This window comes from Pseudoliparis swirei, chromosome 8, assembly GCF_029220125.1.
Source record: "Pseudoliparis swirei isolate HS2019 ecotype Mariana Trench chromosome 8, NWPU_hadal_v1, whole genome shotgun sequence".
In the NCBI taxonomy this organism is placed as follows: Eukaryota; Metazoa; Chordata; class Actinopteri; order Perciformes; family Liparidae; genus Pseudoliparis; species Pseudoliparis swirei.
Genome location: NC_079395.1, coordinates 11,786,281 through 11,806,050, shown reverse-complemented (window position 1 = coordinate 11,806,050; position 19,770 = coordinate 11,786,281). Strand labels below are relative to the sequence as shown.

General features: G+C 41.7%; 1 protein-coding gene across 2 annotated transcripts in view; it reads left to right on the top strand.

Moving 5' to 3' along the window:
• The window catches only part of kcnn1a (potassium intermediate/small conductance calcium-activated channel, subfamily N, member 1a), a 45,379-nt gene that overhangs the window by 9,956 nt on the left and 15,653 nt on the right, over positions 1-19,770 (top strand). For both annotated transcript variants that reach the window (XM_056420415.1, XM_056420416.1), the window contains exons 2-4: positions 9,303-9,776; positions 14,034-14,129; positions 14,867-15,285. In XM_056420415.1, coding sequence (XP_056276390.1) covers positions 9,303-9,776; positions 14,034-14,129; positions 14,867-15,285 — 989 coding nt within the window. The remainder of the gene's footprint in view (positions 1-9,302; positions 9,777-14,033; positions 14,130-14,866; positions 15,286-19,770) is intronic.

Here is a 19,770-nt window from a genome sequence, read left to right as displayed (position 1 = left end):
TAAAGTCTAATATTTAATTTGCTTTTTAAACACTAAATAGCAAAATGTATATGTATATATATATATATACACACACATTGTATATAATTAGCTGTTGTATTTATTAGCTACAGCCCTGCATTTATCATGCCTTATTTGTTTTGATGTTTTTTAGTTTTGTATTGTAATGTGCACATAGTAATATTACTCTCTCAGAGTTTGTCTATTACACTTGTCCGTCTGTGTTTTTGTCACTGTAAAATACTCACAAACAACTTAATGATTCATAGTTGGAGTGACGGGGATCTTTAAATGATGCCAACGCTGAACTAAACATGAAAGATAGCTTCTTGTTTCAGCTCTGACCTGGTGCTATTGTCTATTGCATATTTAAAGTCTAGTTATTTGCCTCCTTAAAGGTTAGAGCATCCCTGAGGCGACTCCAGTGCAGATCTTGATTTCTATTTTGTTCACTCCATTATTTGGTCGCACTTTATTTTTATGTATATTTTATTGTTGCCTTTTATTCTCTTGCCGAGTTGTCTTCGCTCTGGAGACTTCAATAAGGCCAGTGGTAGTAATGGACGCTGCATTGCAGACCCTTATCATTTGCAACTAATCGTATTTACTGAATGACGGTGAGCACTTGAGATGTGAAGGTGGCGGTCGTGAGACTTGGGTTTGTTAAATATCCCTGACCCTGCCACTATCAAGAACCATTAGTTCAATACACAATACTTTGGCACCTGAAACAGGGGTTTGTGTCTTGTCACGTGTGTATTTTCAGGTGTCGGCTTCCAAAACACCTCGGTGAAGACGAGGGAAAGATTGTGGGTTTAGTTGAATCTTGAAAATGAATCGTGGGCTGTCTCACGCTTCAAGTCGGTGCTGGCAAGCAATATTTTTGTGAATAAAATTGGCCATAATGGCTAACAATTTTTTTTTGTTCAGGCAACAATAGCTTCTTTATCATAGAGATGTTGACTCTACGAAAAAAGGCAAACATTTTTTTTAGAACCAACTGTGTTCAAGTACCCTGGATTACAAATTCTGAGCATTAATAAAGCAGCAACAACAACAATTCTCACGTTCCCACTGTTAACCCACTTGAGAGACACTAACATTACTGCAAGGCAATTGCATTTTAAAATCTCAGGTCAGTCTTGCACAATTGTCCCATCTTTAGTGTTCAATCCAAAATGCTTCCACACATTGGATCTCTTATGCTGCCATAGTTATCCATTCAGCAGAGCGTGGTAGTATTCAAATGCATCTTCACAAATGTAAACAATTTTCCTCCACATTCTAACTGTAGTTTGAATATCATGTTAAATGGGACAGCCCTAGTAGATCCCTCCAGCCATATTACAGACCATATCAAATCTCACGTCACAATATCCACGTTAAATGAACATAAAGTGGCTGTATTGTGTGATGTTTGCACAGCTTCTGTTAGAGCTATCAGTTCTTAATTACACCAAGAGTAGCCCTGGATGTGACGTCTGGTTTATATGACCTGCCAGCTGTTTAAGAAGAGTGCCTCCCTAAATTTTCATGTGCTCACTTGGGTCTGTCCCAGAATCACTGATGTTATACACTGAGAATGGACACCAAAATGCAAAATTATACATGTGAGATGGAAAATGTTTGAATGATTGTATGAGGTCAAAAGCACACTTGGCAAAGCGTTTGCTATGCCTATCAAGAGACGTGTTCGGGCGTGTCCCACTGTCACAACGTGGCTCTTAGGCCATTACAAATACGGTGCAGACACAGCAGATTGCAAAATAGTGTTTATTTAACTGAGTAGAGAAATAGTTAACGGTATCGTGTGTGGTAGCCAGTAACATCAGGACTGTCAATGTCAATGTGTGTGTAACAGAGTGCAAGTGCTGTGAGCCAAACCAAAACCAAAGTTACCGGCAGCAAAGTTCTGTGACCACTTCACCTGATGACAGATAATAACCTGTACAACGTGAGCGCTCAAGAACTTTCTGTTGTCCCTGCTCTCGGACCAGTTGCACTGCATCAGGAAATCTGCTCTCCAGGGGCAAGAGCACAATCAGTAATTAGAGGGAGGGACCGTCACCGGTAAAGTCGGTGTCCGAAGGGATCACCGCCATTATACCGCTACTCAATGCAACAGCGCCCGTGACAAGGCATCCTATCTCCCCATGCACCAAAACCTCAGAAGCCACAGCAAGAGTCGTAGGAACACCATCTCTCACCTCCCCTCTCAAGTCAGTGTCCAGCACACGCCTGCAGCACGGCCCCAGGAGAGCCACATGGCCGAGATGCCCGACCCACCCACGCACCCATTCTCCTCTCCAGGGACCTAAAACGCTGGCGATAGGCCTCAGGCACCAACTCATACACCTTAAGCACTGCAGCCTTTATTTTAGAATAACTAGAACTGTCTTTCAGACTCAAAGAGGAATAAGCTTCCTGTGATTTCCCTGAAAGGACACACCGAAGCATAAGCTCACAGTCCTCATCGGGCCAGTCTCTAGTCTTAGCTACCCGTTCAAATAGCAAGAAGAAAGTATCCGGATCCCTTTCATTAAACGGTGGCTACCAGCGCAAACTACAAATATCCACGCGATTCCCCGCAGGTCTGGGCCCCGGTGGGCCCTGCCCGTCACAGGTCAACTTGCCATCTTCGATCAGTGACAAACAATATCCCTCCAGTTCTATCTTTTCAGTCTCTGACTCTTTGACGGATTCTCTCCATTTCTATCCGCTTCCTATTTTCCTATTCACGTTTACTTTTTTCAAGTTCCATCTGCAACAGCAAAATCTCCTTCTGTTGCTCAAACGATAGTCCATGAGTTCAAAAAGACCCAGTCGTAGGAATTGGACCAGACTCTTTACCCTCAGACATAATTCCTTTCTCGATCAATTTTGACGTCATAGCATCTTTAATATTCTCCTTGAAGCGTTTATCCACTTCATCCACCACCACTGAATAATGATCTGCAATCCAGAGCAGCTGCTCTCTTGTGCACACATCTAGGGACTAAGTTTGTCCCGAGTCTTCAGGCAGCTACTTGTGGTGGGTAATTACGCACTGAAGACCGCTGGTTTAGCAAAGCAACTAGCAAACTAGCAACTCTCCTGAAACCAAGGCCATGCTCCCAAGCAGGCTTCACCCACGTTCGCCACAGCTCAACGAACCCAACAGGGAACGTCACTGTGGCTACTAGGGGAAACTCCACACTACTTTGACAGATTTAAGCACAGATCAACCTGTAATAGTCATCTGGATCCGCTGCAGCATAAACATAACGAACCTCCTCGAAGACGGATGAGGAAAGACCACACAATAAATATGAAAGGAACTTGCCGAGTAGCTCTATCCAAAAAACGCTTAAAACTAACTTTTATTTGGATGTGCATCAAATACACATAGTTTACGATGTAAACCAACCTCCAGACCATGTTTTACCATTTAGTAGTGTTGTTACGAGATGTGCCGACACTTCGAAGCGTGTGTCGAGTAATGGAGGGGGCGTTTCCTCGAAGCGCGTATCGAGGCTTGCTTCATTTAGGGGAGGAGCCAAAAATGATGACGTCCGAAGCCTCGCTGCCCGGCTGTACCACGTGTCTGCTTCGGGAAGTGGTTCAGATATTGCCGGGAGGTTTGACAGCAATATAAACCCCTCAGGCTCCACTCAGAATGTGGGTTGTTGGTTGAGAGTTTGGGGAGTTTAGAGAGAGAGATAGTTTGGAGAGTTAGGAGAGTGAGGAGAGAAGGATAGGTGATAAGATGGAACTGTTGAGAAACTTATTTCTGAATAAAAATGAATAAAATGTCCCCTGTCCTGTAATCACTGTCCAAGTTACACACGCATATTCAGTCCCCTCTTCCTAGTTACACACACACACATTCACTGTCCTCTGCCTGCTTAAGCCCATGCCATTTTCCTAAAGTGACATAATAACATTATTACACAACCTGCCGTCTCATATGATACTACCATTTTGGGAACATTTACACACACAGAATACATTCAAAACATATTTTATTATGCACATATGTGATAATTTATGTACAGAAATGATTTGGTCATACATTTTTGTAATTCAGTCATTCCCAACAGCCATAACAGACACACAAATTCAATGCATCACATTATGTGGTTCAGATACAGCTGCCTGTGATTATACACTTGGCCAGTAGGTGGTTTCGTGAGCACATGAAGCTTCGAGAAATGAACCCTTTCTCGAACCAATTGGCTGAAGTGGTTCGATGCCTCATGAGGCTTCATCTCACCATCACTAGTTAACGGTATGGAGTGTGTTAGTCAGTAACACCAGTAGTGTGTGAATGTGTGTGTAACGGAGTGCAAGTGTTGTTAGCCAAACCAAAGTAACCGGCAGCGAGGTTCTGTGACCTGATGACGGAGAGAATAACCTGCGCCCAGCAACGTGAGAGCTCAAGAACTTTGTGCTCTCCCTGCTCTCGGACCAGGTGCACTGCATCAGACAATCTGCTCTCCAGGGACAAGAGCACAATCAGTAATTAGAGGGAGGAACCGTCACCCCCACACACACATGTGAAGTCAGCGCGAGAATATTCTGTGAAAACTCTGAACGTCGGCAGCCTCTGCAATCTCTGGCACGTCTTCATGAAACACTTACAAAAGCTTCGACTTATCCAGAAGAGGGGCAGAAGCAACCATTTTTTAACAGCAGACATCCCTACAGAGATATGAGGACATGAAGTATAGGGTGATAAGACTCGGCATGCAGAGGCTCGACATTTCTACAACAAAGAAATAGCCTTTCAAGACGCTGATAACGATGACACATTTAAATTCATAGTGTTACCCCTGATACATGATATATCAAGGTTCAAGGTTTTTTATTTGCCATCTGTGCCTAGACCAGCAGTCCAGACACATCGGAATTATGTTTGCAGGGTTCTCCGAGTCAAGAGGTACAAAACAAACACACTATAATAACAATAACAGTAACCGTAGTAATAATAGAAATATTAAACATATCTAAAAAAAACACCGTACAAAAAACACACTGTACATAGTGTGGTAAAGTGTAACCCTATGTCATTCATTTTGTAGCATTAGATGCTTGAACATGTTCACATTAAAAATACATTGTTTATTTCCATCTCCGCAGCACACACAGAGCTGTGATGGAGGATTTTTTTCTATGAATGTGGAACTGTAGCCTCCGGTTTCCCTCTGTCCTTACTAGCGCTGAGTAATGATCCACATGCTGGTCAGGGATGGCCGTTGGAGCCCCGATGCCTGCTGGCCTGTCAGAGAAATGTGACAGCGTCTAGTGTGCAGGGACAAACTGGAGAGTGTAGCCTGCAGCTCTCAATCACTCCAGGGGCTGGCAGAGACACCCACCGGGAGCTGTCTTTCCTCTATTTCATTTATCTCTTTCTCTTTCACCCTCTCCATCTTTCATGTTACCTCAATTTCTGCCTTATTTTTGCCGCTCTTCCGCCTTTTGTGTTTCTCCTTTCATGTCAGTCTTGTCAGCATCCGCCTGCAATTCGAAAATTGTCCACGCTCAGATACACGTGGATCTTCTTCAACAATTCCTCCTCGCGCTGGGTTCGTAGTTACACACTGTCTGCGTCAATATTCGACCTAATCCGGTGCCTGGCTGAGGCTCAGCTTCTTCAACGAGCACACATATGCACACATACAACCCAACCACCCACCCACCCACATGCAGCACAAACATAATTAAACAGACGCGCACCCACATGCACAAACTCACAAACAAACACACAGAATTGAACACACTTGATTTTCTAATGCACACTTCCATTGTTCGGGTATATAAACCTCTAACACTGCAGCACAGAAGCCCCAGTGAAGAGTGTGGATGTTCTATTAGATATGAGCGGGCTGGAGAGAGAAAGAGAGAGAGGAGCAAGGCAGAGAGTTGCCTTCATTTAAACTGTTCTGCACTGAGGCTTTTCAATTTGATTATGAGGCTCCATTTCATAGAGCCTGGATGCTGTGTGCCATTCAAAATGAAATTGAACCTTCGGTCGGCTGGACAAGCAGCCTCCCCACGTCTCCTCTTTGGGGGCAACGCTGGCCCGCCGTGCCCTTTAAAAGCACTCTTTAGTCGGGTTGCAGGGGAAATGTTAAAATTGACAGAGCTTGGGTAGCTGGTTAAGTGGGCGAGGGTGTGGAATTGATTGAGGCTGCTTTGAGGCTTTGGAATGTGATGTGAGGACCTCCGCTGCAACGTCTGTGAAGGACTCTTTAGTTTTACAGAGGAAAACATCAGGCATACATCTTGGTATGTTTTCTTACTTCCTCAATGTGCCTGTACATATATTCTCTCTCGTACTTGTCTCTCTTTAAGCTCAGTCTTTTCCCCGATTAGAAATGCAAACAGTTGGCATTTCTACTGACTGTTGGGACGGTCGCCATATTTGGGTCAGTCCTGACCTTGTTTCGTGACTGATGATCAGTAGAAACGAGTAACTAAAGTCGAGGATGTAAGAGCAGCCTTGCTCTAGTGTCCATAATCAATCCCTTTCATTTACCTTATTGGAACAACACTTCCTGGGACCTTCTCCTTTTACATCTCAGGCTCTTATCGTCACAACTTGCCGTTTTTACTTAATCAATCGACATATCGAGTATATTGATTGTTGTTTCTAAGCATTTCTCTTCAAAATGTATAGAAATGTTTTTGAAAGGGGAGATTAATTATGTTTAAGAAAAGGCTCGTGTTTTTGTTGAACTTGGAGAATGGAGGAACCCACTTTACTTTTAAATGACTTCCTATGTATTTGAATCCATTGTTTTAGGTAGTTGAAAAGTATTTGTCAAGCACATTATTCATGTGTGTTCATTTACAATTCCAAGGGTAAAATACTTGAGAGCCCATACGGGGAGTGTTGTGTTTGTCAAGTCTGGAGCAGGAGGATTCATGTTCTTGAGGCTGTCAATCATTTATTGTACTCAGAGTTCAGAGTTTATAAACTGTGGTGATAGAACAGGTTGGCTATTAATCAAAGTGTTGGTAGTTCCCACCTTGGGCAAGAGGCTAAACCACAATACTCCAAGACCGTGTTCAGACAATAGTAAAATAAACTCCAAAAATGTCCTATAAATTCACAAAACAATGTTTTCTACAAACATTCACCATCCTTCGTTTGAGATACTTGTTATGGCATTATTTCTCAGCTATTAAAGTCCAGAAATCAAATTTACATATCAAGCTTCTCAGAAGCACTCTGAAAGTTTGACTGAGTCTAAAAATACTCAAAGCTTGGAACAGGAGCTTCAGAGTTATTTAATTCATACACAAAAGCAGGAGATTCTCTTCTGACAAGAAGTCATGTTGTGACACTCAAAACCGAAAGACTAATGATGTTTTGTAGTTGCTCAGTTCAAGTTATGCCTGAGATTCAACACACTCAAAGCAGCAGGCGGATCTACCGTGAAGCTTGATGCAGGAAAAAAGCAAGCTATTTATGTACTAGTAAAGACCTATAAACCTTTAACGAAACGTATTAAAATAGCCTACTAAAATGAACTATAGTTTTATTGCGAACACCAGTTTTATTTCTTATGGATCTTAGCCAGGAAATGCATTAGCGGATTAGTCACTGCTGCTGGCCTCCGGTCTAAGTATTCAGTGACAGTTTTTATATTGATATTACGTTATCATAGCTGTGTGTGCCTGTCCGGATGCTGAGAAGATCAAAACTTGAGTGTCACTGAGTGTAATGTGTGCGTCACTGAAACAATTAAATTTGAAGCGGTTCTAATCCTTGTTACTGCATCTCTTTGTTGACAAAAAAAAGTAAATGACAAGAATTCCCCTTTTGCAGAATAAAATCAAATCAGAAGCAATCATTTCATTCAACCCACATCTTTAAGGACCTTTCTCTTCTTTTTAAAATTTAAATCAAATAAGCAAAATTCTGCACTAAGCAAGATTTTGACCATTTTTGCCATACCCGCATTTTTTTTTCAAACCTAAAGTTCACTCACTGCACTGTCACGAAAAGTCTAAAGGGTCCTAATGGCACAGATTAAAAAGCAATTTAATATAGAAAAGGGGATTAGAAACGCTATGGCTGCACTAATCCTTAACCTTTAGCCCTGTTCTCATGGAGCCACAATATGCGCAAGACGATAACATCACAAGAATGGAGTTAGTAAATTTCCATTAGGGCCACCGTTCTTTATTCCCACGAGCACATTTAAAGGCTTTAGGCATGCTTTGGCAAGTCTAATAAAAAGGACAAGCAGTGCCATCAAACACTTGTTTCAGAAAAGCACTGTTCCATGTGAAGTTTTCATAACCCATTATGATAATCTGCCCGAGTCTCTGAAGGGCAGAGGATAGACAGCCAGATAGGGGTGACTGCTCCACAGCCTCTGGATGGATTGAACATTTTCTGTCAGCGTAACCGGGACAGAAACTCACTCCTATCTGCCAAGAAGAGCAGACATAATGGACGACTCAATGCAAGAAGAGAGAAGTCTGCATGGCATCGGGTCAGAAAATAAAAATTGCATACAGCTGATAGAGAGGTAAAATAATTTTAAAAAGTAAAATGTATTCTCCCCTATGAGAGAATATATAAATTATATACTCAATATAATATACTCCTATTTATTTATTAAACGTGATGTGAATACATGGTTCACTTTGTTTTTCTGAACTTGCCCCGAAGTTGCCCCTAACCTCAACTCTATGTATAGTATACACAATTCTTAGAGTTTCAAAGGAAATGGATTTTCTTTTTTCCTTGTTTCCCCTCTTAGGGGAACCTCACATTTGGTCTCTTTGGTACGTCTGATTGGAGAAAGTCCGTATATCTTTTTTTGGGTTCCCTGTTGAGCATCCCACTTCTAATCTCTGCAGGAGAAGAGTGTTTCTCTGAAAGGAAACAGGGTCATGGCGAGCATTAATCATTCATATCTAAATTTGTGCAGCGCAAAGATTCAATTTTCTGCACTTTGTAGGGTCCACTATTGGTTATATGGTTTTATTTTTACATCAAAGTCCATCCATTATTTAAGAAAGAAGAAAGAAAGAAGAGTATCTGAGACTTTCAAACAAGAACTGGTGATAATATGGTGCTATGTTTGGCCACATGTCCAGCTGAGCACTAAATCTGTCTGCTTTTATACCCCAAATTGTTTTGCAGGATCCTTCCTCTCTGTGCCCTCTCCCGAGCCACAGGGATGTAACTCCCACATCAATGCTATCTAAAGTCTAAACCTGTATATGTCTCTTCAACCTTCTTACAGTTGTTACACTCTTTTTGATGTGATATTTGATGTATCACTCTTCTTCCTATTTCACAGGCCACTACTGAGCAGAAGAAGCTGAGCCATGCTGGATCCAAGCCCTCCCTCTCTGAGAGCAGCGGCCGACTCCCTCAGATAGCCATGAACACCTGCAAGTACAATGGCGGAGTGGTGAGACCACTAGTGGGCAGCCTGGCGTCCTCGTCGCGCCGCAACCTCGCGGAGCTCGACTCAGAGACCCAGCCCTTGCAGACGCTGAACAGCTCCGGACTGGAGGTGGTGGTGTCCAAGGGCGACGGCGGCGAAGACCCCATCAAGGCATCCAATGAGAGCTTGGTCAGGGAGGGCAGCGGACGTAGTGGGTGCAGTGAGACGCAGAAGAAGAACAGGGACATTGGCTACAGGCTCGGCCACCGGAGGGCGCTGTTTGAGAAGCGGAAGCGACTCAGCGACTACGCACTCATCTTTGGGATGTTTGGGATTGTTGTCATGGTGACAGAGACGGAACTGTCATGGGGGGTTTACACTAAGGTAGGTTGTGCATGTGTGTGATGCATGAGTGGGAGCTTTGTATCTTGTCACTGCTTTTGTTAATTTAGGATTTGTGTGGGATTGGCAGCTGTCACATTTATGAAACGTGATTATTATCCCTGACACTGACGTACATTATCTAACAAAGGTGATGGAAATAGTGCACTACAAATTAAAAAAGATTGTCATGTGATCTATGACTAACAGTGTATCGATTGGACATTTTAGTTTTGAGTAATTCTTTGATTAAAGGTCTGGTTTCGTCACCAGTAGTTTTCTCTTGAATATTTTCTCCTTGTTGGCATCAGAATGGAGTTTCGCCAAAGGATGGGTTCCACGACCAGCGCCATTGTTGCTGTCCGTCATTCCCTCTGATACCAGCCTTTGAAATCACTAGATCACAGAAGCAGAGCAGATGGAGAGGAGGATAGCAGAGGAAATGGAATGAAGAGATTTATATTTATGGAGATTTAGGCAGAGCTAGAGAGATGCAAAGATGAAGAGAAAAGGTCAATAGGAATAAAAGATGGGAATTACGTTCAGGTTGCCTCACAGCATCTTTGAGCTTGTAGCAGATCCGAATGGAGACAACATAGCACACGTTTGGGACATGTGCGCCTCACAAGAACATCAGCAGGGCAGTCTGGTGTCAGGGCCATGGCTACCAGGTCAACACCCCTTGACCTTTTGATGTATAATTGTGTTTACTTGGGAGCCGACGTTGCTTTGCTCTGCAGTATATAATAATAATATAAAGTCACAGAACAGGTATTGTTTCATTAAAGGGAATAAGACACCTGTTTTAACAAAACAACTGGTATTTCAGTACAAAATGTAACGGGTCTTTATAGATGTTTTTTCCATGTTTGATCCCATTAACTACAAATTATGTATATATTTTAGTATTATTGATCACTTGGGGTAAAAATCCTACAAACAGAGGATCACAATAGTCTTACTTAATAGCGCTGTGAAGTTGATATGGCTAAATTGCTCACTTTGCTTGTTCCCCGGCTAGTTGCTACCTTGATCTATTCACCTGCTTTCACTTACTTGGTTCTGAATAGGCAGTGTACAGGGTGCAAGCCATTGTTCAGACGGCCCATTATTTCAAGACCCCAATAATTCACAAATATTGATGTCCAATGACGTCCTACGAAATTAATAATGATCTATTTGCTTCTGTTTGTTGAAAGGGGAATGTGTATTTTTGGAGCAATGGGCCTTCAGAACAAAACTACCGTTTGTTATCGGGAGCACGGGCTCTCAAACAAATGGACTTTTGGTCCAATGGTACATTTATCAGATTATTGGGGTTTTGGAATAAGAGCCCGTCGGAACAATGTGGAGTCCCCTGTATAGTGAGTTTAACAGAGTTTGTCACTAAAAACCACTTTCGGGTTGGAAAAGATGTTGATGAAAGTGAAAGAATGAACCAACGCAAAGTCGCCGGCTGCATAACCAAAACAATGTTATTGATCCCTTTCACTTTTCACCTTTACTGTGCAGATTTAACATTGTTGCAGGTTATTGTATGAAGCACAACACAACATTTTTCATTTACCTACCAAGCAGCCATTGGTTTTCACTCATTTTACTGTCCTGAAATGGATTTGCAGAGTCCTAAAACATATCTGTGATAGGTAATATTTTCAGGCTGTAAAAAAAGACAACATCGGGTTTAACAACATCTGGGACAAGTTGTTTTGTAATACAGATGTCGTCTCGACTACATTTGTGGGTGCTACTCATGCTAATAAGAGAGTTTCAGTGACTTTTCAGAGAACATCACAACTTCTTACTGTAGGGAAAGGAGCCTTTTGATTGTATAACATCCTTTAAAGCTACAGTCGGTAACCTTTTCATATTTACTCAAACTGTCACTATATTCTGAAAAAAAGTACATGCAACTGATAATATGTGACATCTGGTTCTTGTCCTCTTGGTGCTTAAAATGGCAAGATTCCAACACGCACGTCTCTATACTTCCACATTTTGAGTTTTATTCATGAGACTTTCAGAAATCTTGTATGTCAGCTGACACATGTTTGGCATTTAAAAGCCTTTGGTATGCTTTGACTTATCAGCATTAGGTGTACCAAACCACTGCAACATTCCTGTCGTAAGAGATGGATTTAAATTGTTAGTTTGTGTGTGTGTGTGTGAGTAAGTGTGTGTGTGTATGATAACATTGCCGTGGTAACTATATGATGGTTTAGGGTTTTCTAAGAAAGTAATAGGTTGTTCTGTGACTGAGCGTGAATGTAAATCACCTTCCATATCTGAGTGGCACAGCAGCTCCTCCTCCCACATCAGACAAGTAGCATGTGCTGGGGATGGTCCCCTTCTACATCTTATTTCACAACGCATAGCAGACACTTGAGGCTCAGCCAAGGTTTTCTGAGCCCTGAAGGAGGGAAACACGTTAAGAGGCAGTGAGCACTGGGACTGAAACATCCTCGAACCTCTGGTAGGTGGATTAATTGGTTTACTTAATGTTATTTCAACAGGGACTTCTCAAAACAATTGCAGACATTACAATGTCTTGAGAACATGTCGTCGACCTGAGGGGCAAAGCAATCTAGTTAATAGCTAAAAATACATTGTGTAATATGGACCAGCGAAGGACAGACTAATATTGAACCGCTCTCACTGTCATCACACTGACGATTCTAAACGATATTTCCACTCGTTCTCGTCATTTGTTGTTGTAGTTATTATAATAACAACCCTGTGATCATTAGCCTGATGCAGCGCACATTTCTATCCCATGGCTGTTAAATTGATTTATCAAATGGCATTTCACTAACATAGAGAGGGGGGGACTTGTGTTGTACAGGTTCCTTGATATATAGTTCCTGTGAACACACACACACACACACACACACATGCACTCAAAAATACAACACTGCAGCGCTGGCATCCAGCTGGCCTATTTATCATCAGCAACACTCACTGTGGTGCCCCCCCCCTGCTAATGATAGCTTTGCCACTTCTGCGCCTCCCATTAAGTGAAAAGTTCCCCTGTTAGTGCTAGGCTTTGATTAATTGGTAGTTTAGATGGTGTAACAGCATCCATAGATAATATCAGGCTGCTCCTGCACCTGCAGCTGCATTGTTTAGCAACATCCTGCGCTGTTTGTGTGCAAAACCCCATTATCCGTTCTCACTTAGACATTCAAGCTAATAAGTACTGTTTGTGCGTATCCTCTTGTGTGTGTGTGTGTGTGTGTGTGTGTGTGTGTGTGCCCGTGCGTATCCGCTTGTGTGTGTGAAACAGAGATATGTACCTTTTGTTGGCACACTTTTGCCTGTGCATGTGTTTATATTTGGATATTTATGCATTTCGTTTAACATTAGAAGCATTTGTTTTTAATGTAACACAACACTTCAAGATTTGAACTTATGAGTAACAATAATTACTCTCAGCTGTTGCTTGGATTTATTTTGATCAACTACCTCATTTCACCTTGTTGCTAAGCAGCAGTGGTGTGTTCAGTGTGTTCCCGATGTTTTTTGATGTTTCTTTTTTTAGTTTTTTCTGTAGTAACGAGTACTGTTTCTGTTTCAGGGCAAAAACAAGTTTAAATTGCAAAAATTAAGTAAAAAAAAAGTAAAGTAAAAGTAAAATAAAGGTAGTAAAATAAAGTAAAAATACCCAAAAAATTACTTAAAAAGTAAGTAAAAACTACTTCGTTACTATACACCACTGCTAAGCAGTAACATGTAAGGTTTATTTATTGCCATTGTACAACAGGGTTGTGCAACTAAATAAAATGTATAGTCCTACTATACTGCATAAGAGAAACACTGATAAACGGGTGCCAATGATGTTCAGGGCAGTTTTAATCGCCGACTGCAGAGCCTTCGAGTCCTGGGCCATGCACAACTCATGCCAGTTTTTTATGTTTGCAGTTAGGGTGCTTTCTATTGCACCTCCTAAAAGTTAAAAGTTTGCCAAATTAAGTTTCCCTAAGAAATACAACAAGAGAGATGTGTGATGCTATGTCAGGTTGTTTGTGTGATGCTAAAAAGTTAAAACTGTTCACTGCCTCGGCTCCATTGATGGAGACAGAAATCATTGGTTGTAAAATGATCGGCCACTCGTGCCATCTATTGAGACTAAATATACAAATGTATTTAAGTAACAGTTTATCTTGTTATTCCTTTAAGATGTGCTTGTATATATGTTAATTGTGTTCAATTAACAAGGTTATTTCTAATATATTTTCCCTGTTTTTCTCTCTCTCACCATAGGAATCTTCATACTCATTTGCACTGAAATGCCTTATCAGCCTTTCCACTGTTATATTGCTTGGTCTTATAATAATGTACCATGCCCGGGAAATCCAGGTGAGTTTAACACATACAAAATAATGTATTTTAGTCAGTATACCAGCAGATTGTGTGTGGAATATAATAATGACAATAATGTGTTATATTATAACATAACACAAGAGGAACGTTCACAAATGCAATAATTTGATTGAACATATTGACAGTCCCACCATTTAGGGTAGATTGTTTGACAATTATAAAGCTATTACAAGGTTAGTGCATAGCACCTCTTTTTATGACATTACACATATAACAATATCATTAAGTTTTCTTGAAAAATATATGTAACCCCAAAACACATTGCAACAAATCTGTTGTCCAAACCTCTGGTATTATCTGCCGTTTTCTTTGCAGCCTTTTTTATTGCATCTTGGTTTATGTTATTGTTGTTGTTGTTGTTCTGCTTGATGAAGCTGCATCAGACTTATCCCATTTGAACTAAATGAAATATGAAAATCTTATTTATCACTTTTTTTATGACAACATCATTACACCAAATGCAAAATGTCTCCTTAATTGTATTCACATTTTAATCTAATTGAGCATGTCTCCCTCAAATATTGACTAGAATTTAAAATATAATATATGGGTTTGATTCAGTGTGGTAATAATTAACAATTTGAAGATGTGGGGGGTCAAATAGAATAAAACATTTGAAATTCCAGCTTTTTCAGCATTTTCTTCAACACTAAACAAAAAAAAGTGAAGACCATTTTAAAGCCAGTCCTTGGCGTATGTCTGCTTCTCTACAGCTGTTTATGGTCGACAATGGTGCGGACGATTGGAGGATAGCCATGACCTATGAGCGGATATTCTTCATCGTGCTGGAGCTGCTGGTGTGTGCCATCCATCCCATCCCGGGCCAGTACGTCTTCACCTGGACGGCACGGCTGGCCTTTACCTACACGCCATCGGTGGCCGATGCTGACGTGGACATCATCCTTTCCATCCCCATGTTCCTGAGACTCTACCTGATCGGCAGGGTCATGTTACTCCACAGCAAGCTGTTCACGGACGCTTCATCTCGCAGCATCGGCGCCCTCAACAAGATCAACTTCAACACACGCTTTGTCATGAAGACCCTCATGACCATCTGTCCAGGAACTGTTCTGCTGGTGTTCAGTATATCCTCCTGGATCATTGCTGCATGGACTGTGCGCGTCTGTGAGAGGTAAACACAGGGTTGTGAATAATGGATGTTGCTAGGGACAGATTGAAAACAAAATGGCTGATGCATATTCTTGTGGATTACTAGACACCTTTCTTTCTTCACTCCTTTGTTACCTTGTTTTCAGTTACGAAACTGCACTGGTCCAAAGAGTTGAGATGGAATCAGGATAGGTTACATATACAAACTGTACATGTGTACAGGAAGCCATGTACTACTGCGTAAAAACACCCTGACATACGTTCATTAGCTCAGTAATCTCTCCACGACTCCCCACTCCTTGTTTTTATCGCTATTTTAAATGGTTTGTCCATAATTCATGAGTCTAATTGTTTGTTTGCTGAATGGTTTGTTTTGGTAATGCAGAGCAGCCCCCAGGATCCCCCTACCCTGTTTTCCTCCCAAAACTGCGCATCGAGCTTCGTCTCAAGGGGGCAGCAACGATTCCCCCTGAAAATGAAAGAGGCAGGGAGAATTGCAAAGCTTTTTTTCTCATTTTCATTTGCATAAGGAAATGAGACGTTAATGCTAGCTTTGATGTTTCAAAGTCATCTGTGCATATTTGGAGTAGAAGGGGGACTTGAGTAGGATGGGTGGAGAGTGGAAGGTCCTTAGCAGCAGTTCTTGTCAGACCCAAGATGAAGCTGTACATGTCCTGCATCAGCTCTATCAAAGGCTTTCATCCAGGCCCTGACTACGGATGCTCAGTGTCCTCCTGCAGCTCCCCTAACCTGCCATTACTTAGTGCCTCCCCTCCCTTCCTCTCCCTCCCTGCCCCCCAACCCCGTGTCACTAACCCCCGCTCACACTCCTTTTTCGGACCCTCAGCTGTTGGTTGGTGGGTTAAAACCTCAAAGGTTGAACTATCAGTGCAAGGAGCAGCTGACCTTTGACACCAGCTGCTCCGGAACACAGTGAGGTGTAATTGTAACGTCACCTTAACTTAGTGTAGGAACATGTTTAAAACAGAACATCTAGTTTGTTTACTATTAGTGATGTCTCATTACAGTCAACCGTAGAAAGTTACTAGAAATTGTATTTGGGGAATTTCATGGCTTTTGCTATCTATCTTTCTTATTCACAGCCTAGTAGGTCGATATTTTGGGGAAAATGCTGCTTTCACTTTCTTACTGAGAATGACTACTCTTGTGTTTGTATAGCAAACATGTAGCTGGAACCAGCAACTTGGCACAAAGACATGAAATCAGCGGAAACTCCAAGAAGTTACTCGTCCAAGCCCAGAAATAGTTTGGCACCTAGCCAACTTTAAAATGCCAAATGATTGTTTTTATACTTAGACAACAATAAAAAAAGGGACAATGAGTTAGTTTTAGATGATTTTGTTAGCTTTGCACAGAGCCTGGCTTGCAGTTTCTAGGCTTTAAGCTAAGGTTACTTGATCTAGCTATATATTGAGCTACAGCACACGCATGAGAGTGGTATTGATCGACTCATTGAGAGTCTCTGCAGGAAAGCAAATGTATTTTACAAAATGTTGAACTATTCCTTTAAATTGAATAATGAAAGTCTTGGCTAACCTTTGAGATTATTTAAATGATTGGGTCTTTTGTATCTCATTATCAAAGACCCCAATTATACAAGAACTACGAGAACAGATATCTGGCACTGCAAATCCCTAATCCTACAAAGTCCTGGGGTCAATTTGTAAATCGTAATTTAAATTAATGATTCGATGAGAAGCACAGAATCTCTAACGGAGTTTTGGTTTTCACACACATGTTCTGTGACACACTTTCCATGAGCAGTGCATGCCGTTGGTCCTATGGTTTCAGAATAACACGTGAGTTCAGTTGGGAGGATCTGTGTGTTCCTAAATTTGGGTGCAAGCATGTACATGTGTGTGAGTGCATGTGTGTGTGTGTTTGTATAATGTTTTGTTGTACTTTCTATTTCCCCACTTTGCTGCTCGTTCTATAGCCGTGGGAAAAAACAACAACTTATCATTTTGCACCGAGCTGGCGCCACTGCTGCCCTTAGTGGGGTTGGAGGGTGGGGTGGTCGTGTGGAGAAGGGTCAGCCCCTCTAAAACTATTTACCAATGATCCTTTCCAAACTCAGTATGGTAATGGAGGATGAGGCCCTCTAATTGGCAGGAAAGTGAAGAAAACAGGCGTTTAGTGGCTGTAGGAGCACAGCAGAGACCAACGGTGTGAGCAGCACTTTGAAGCAAGAATCTCTTTGCTAACTATTTTGTGTTAGGCCGGTAGGGGATGGAGGAGGAGTTGGAAGTGGAGGTGGAGGAGCAGGAGGAGGAGGACATTTGTGATAAAATGGAGCAGCTCCTTCAAGTCACCTTCATGAATCTGCCAGAGGGCAATTTGTCTTTCCTCATTTTTTTCTCTCCCTGTCCTTATGCAATTGTTATAGATCCATATTGCAAAAAAAATCTTTTTAGCAGCGACTCCAAAGATTGTCGAGAAGCAAAAGCCTTTCTGTCCTGTGTGTCACACATTACCATCCCATTGTGTGTATCCCTTCACAAAATGAATTGAACAGTGTTATAATGGTTTTGCACAGACTCTTGTTGCTTCTGCCCCAAAGATTTTGTTCTCAAGGGGAAGGCGGTTTGTCTCTGGTAGCCAGAAGAAAGTCTGATTATGCAAAACAAGGACAAATGTCAAGTAATTAGGTAATGTCATTTAGTTCTGGGGTGTGTCCTACTAACCAGCACAGCATGATTTTAATAGCCAACTATATATGAGTAATTTTATGTAGTTCAGAGCTTGGCAGGTAAATGAGGACATTGTTTCCATTGTTTGACGGTTTCCTAAATGCATTCACTCTGGTGTCTCCAGTTTTAGTTTACACCCATGATGAGTTTCCTCGTCCCCCTTCGTCCCTCCTTTGGTAAACATCAAAACAGCACGCACGTTTTTATTCTAACTAAATAAATAAAATAAGTTGGGACAAAACAAGAGGCGCTTGTTTCCCAAAGTGCTGTGTGTGGCTTTTGTATCTTCCGTTAAACGCTTCGTTAAACTGCCACATTGACCACGCTCCTGAGCCAATCAAAGGGCAGTATGGTGTGGGATTTGACGAGCACGGAGTCTACCTGGAAAATGCCTAGATTGGGGGAATGAAAGACTCACAACCAGGGGGCACAGAGGGGTGGAGTTGGGAGCAGATCGATTCAATGCTGGTCACTGGACCGCTTCCTGTTCTTCTTGATCCAGCCCATCTTCAGGGCTAACCTACCTCAACGAAGCTCCTTAACTCAGCTCTTTCTGGCTTCTCCCTCACTACCATCAGGCTCTCTCCCTCTCCCTCTCTCTTACTCCTGACTGACCCTTTGCAGATCTCCTACTCTACCCATCTAACGTGGCATGCTTTGCAGTTTTCCTCGTCCCTTTGCCTTTCCTTATCCATAACAAGCAGGCCTAATTCGGCCAGAACTCAGTTTACACACTTGTATGCATGCCTGACCTGCCTCCCCGGACTCTCGTTCCCTTTTCTCTTTATCTGTTATCTAATTCTTTTCCGTTCCTTATCTAACTCTGTTATCTGAAACAAAACGCTCTATTTCGAGGCGATGTGAGATGACTGTTTCTCACCTCGCTTTCTCGGGTGAGGACCCGGAGGCAAGCTCTCGGAAAGTTTAGCTGACTTTCCCTCAGAGCGCAGCACTGGATTATCAGGCTCTAGTTACCAGCTACACCAAGGCCTGACATCCAGAGGGTGTCATTGCTTGGATTCAGACAGCGGCAGCCAAGAACAGACCGAATGTCTAACCAGTGAAACACACACCGATGCAACTTAAACTTTCTCACACCAACCACAGGTTCACATCAAATATTGAGCTAGATTTTACAACTTAACAGTTTCCAGGCTGTAAATGCAACAATGCTCTGTCTGTTAGTTTGTGTTTAGATTAAAATGATCTGTCAGACATTGAAGAGCAAGCTGAGACTGTGGCCCCCAAGGATCACAAAATAAAATGTATACAGTTTGTTATGCATTTTTTTAATCTACAGTAAAATACACCTTTGCATTCAACTGAATCATTCATAAGATTATCTTTAAAATGAATATTCCTTGCACAAAGCCAGATTAATTTATGCAAATGCCTGCAACCTCAAGGACAGGTGAATTATCTATGGTTTGATCCTTTGATCTGATAAAAAAAAAAAAAACTATGCACACCCTGAAGCCATAGTATTGATTGCAGCCGATGACAGAGTCATATACAGAGCCTGCAAAGCATGTTTGCAAAACTGAGAATGTGGAAGTTTTAATCACCAGAGACATGTGGAAGTAGCTTAAAGTAAATAATAAGTTGTTATTATTTACACTGTTAATCTGCTGGATTTGTAGAAGTACCTCAACTAAAATCAGTTATTAATAGATTTGATGTTAGAACTACAAACAATCTTTAATAAGGGATGTAAGAAAAAGAAAGGGGAGTAGTACCCCTAAAAAGCTTGAATATATTGAAAATCAAGACCGTCTTAAACATTGTTCTGTATTTAT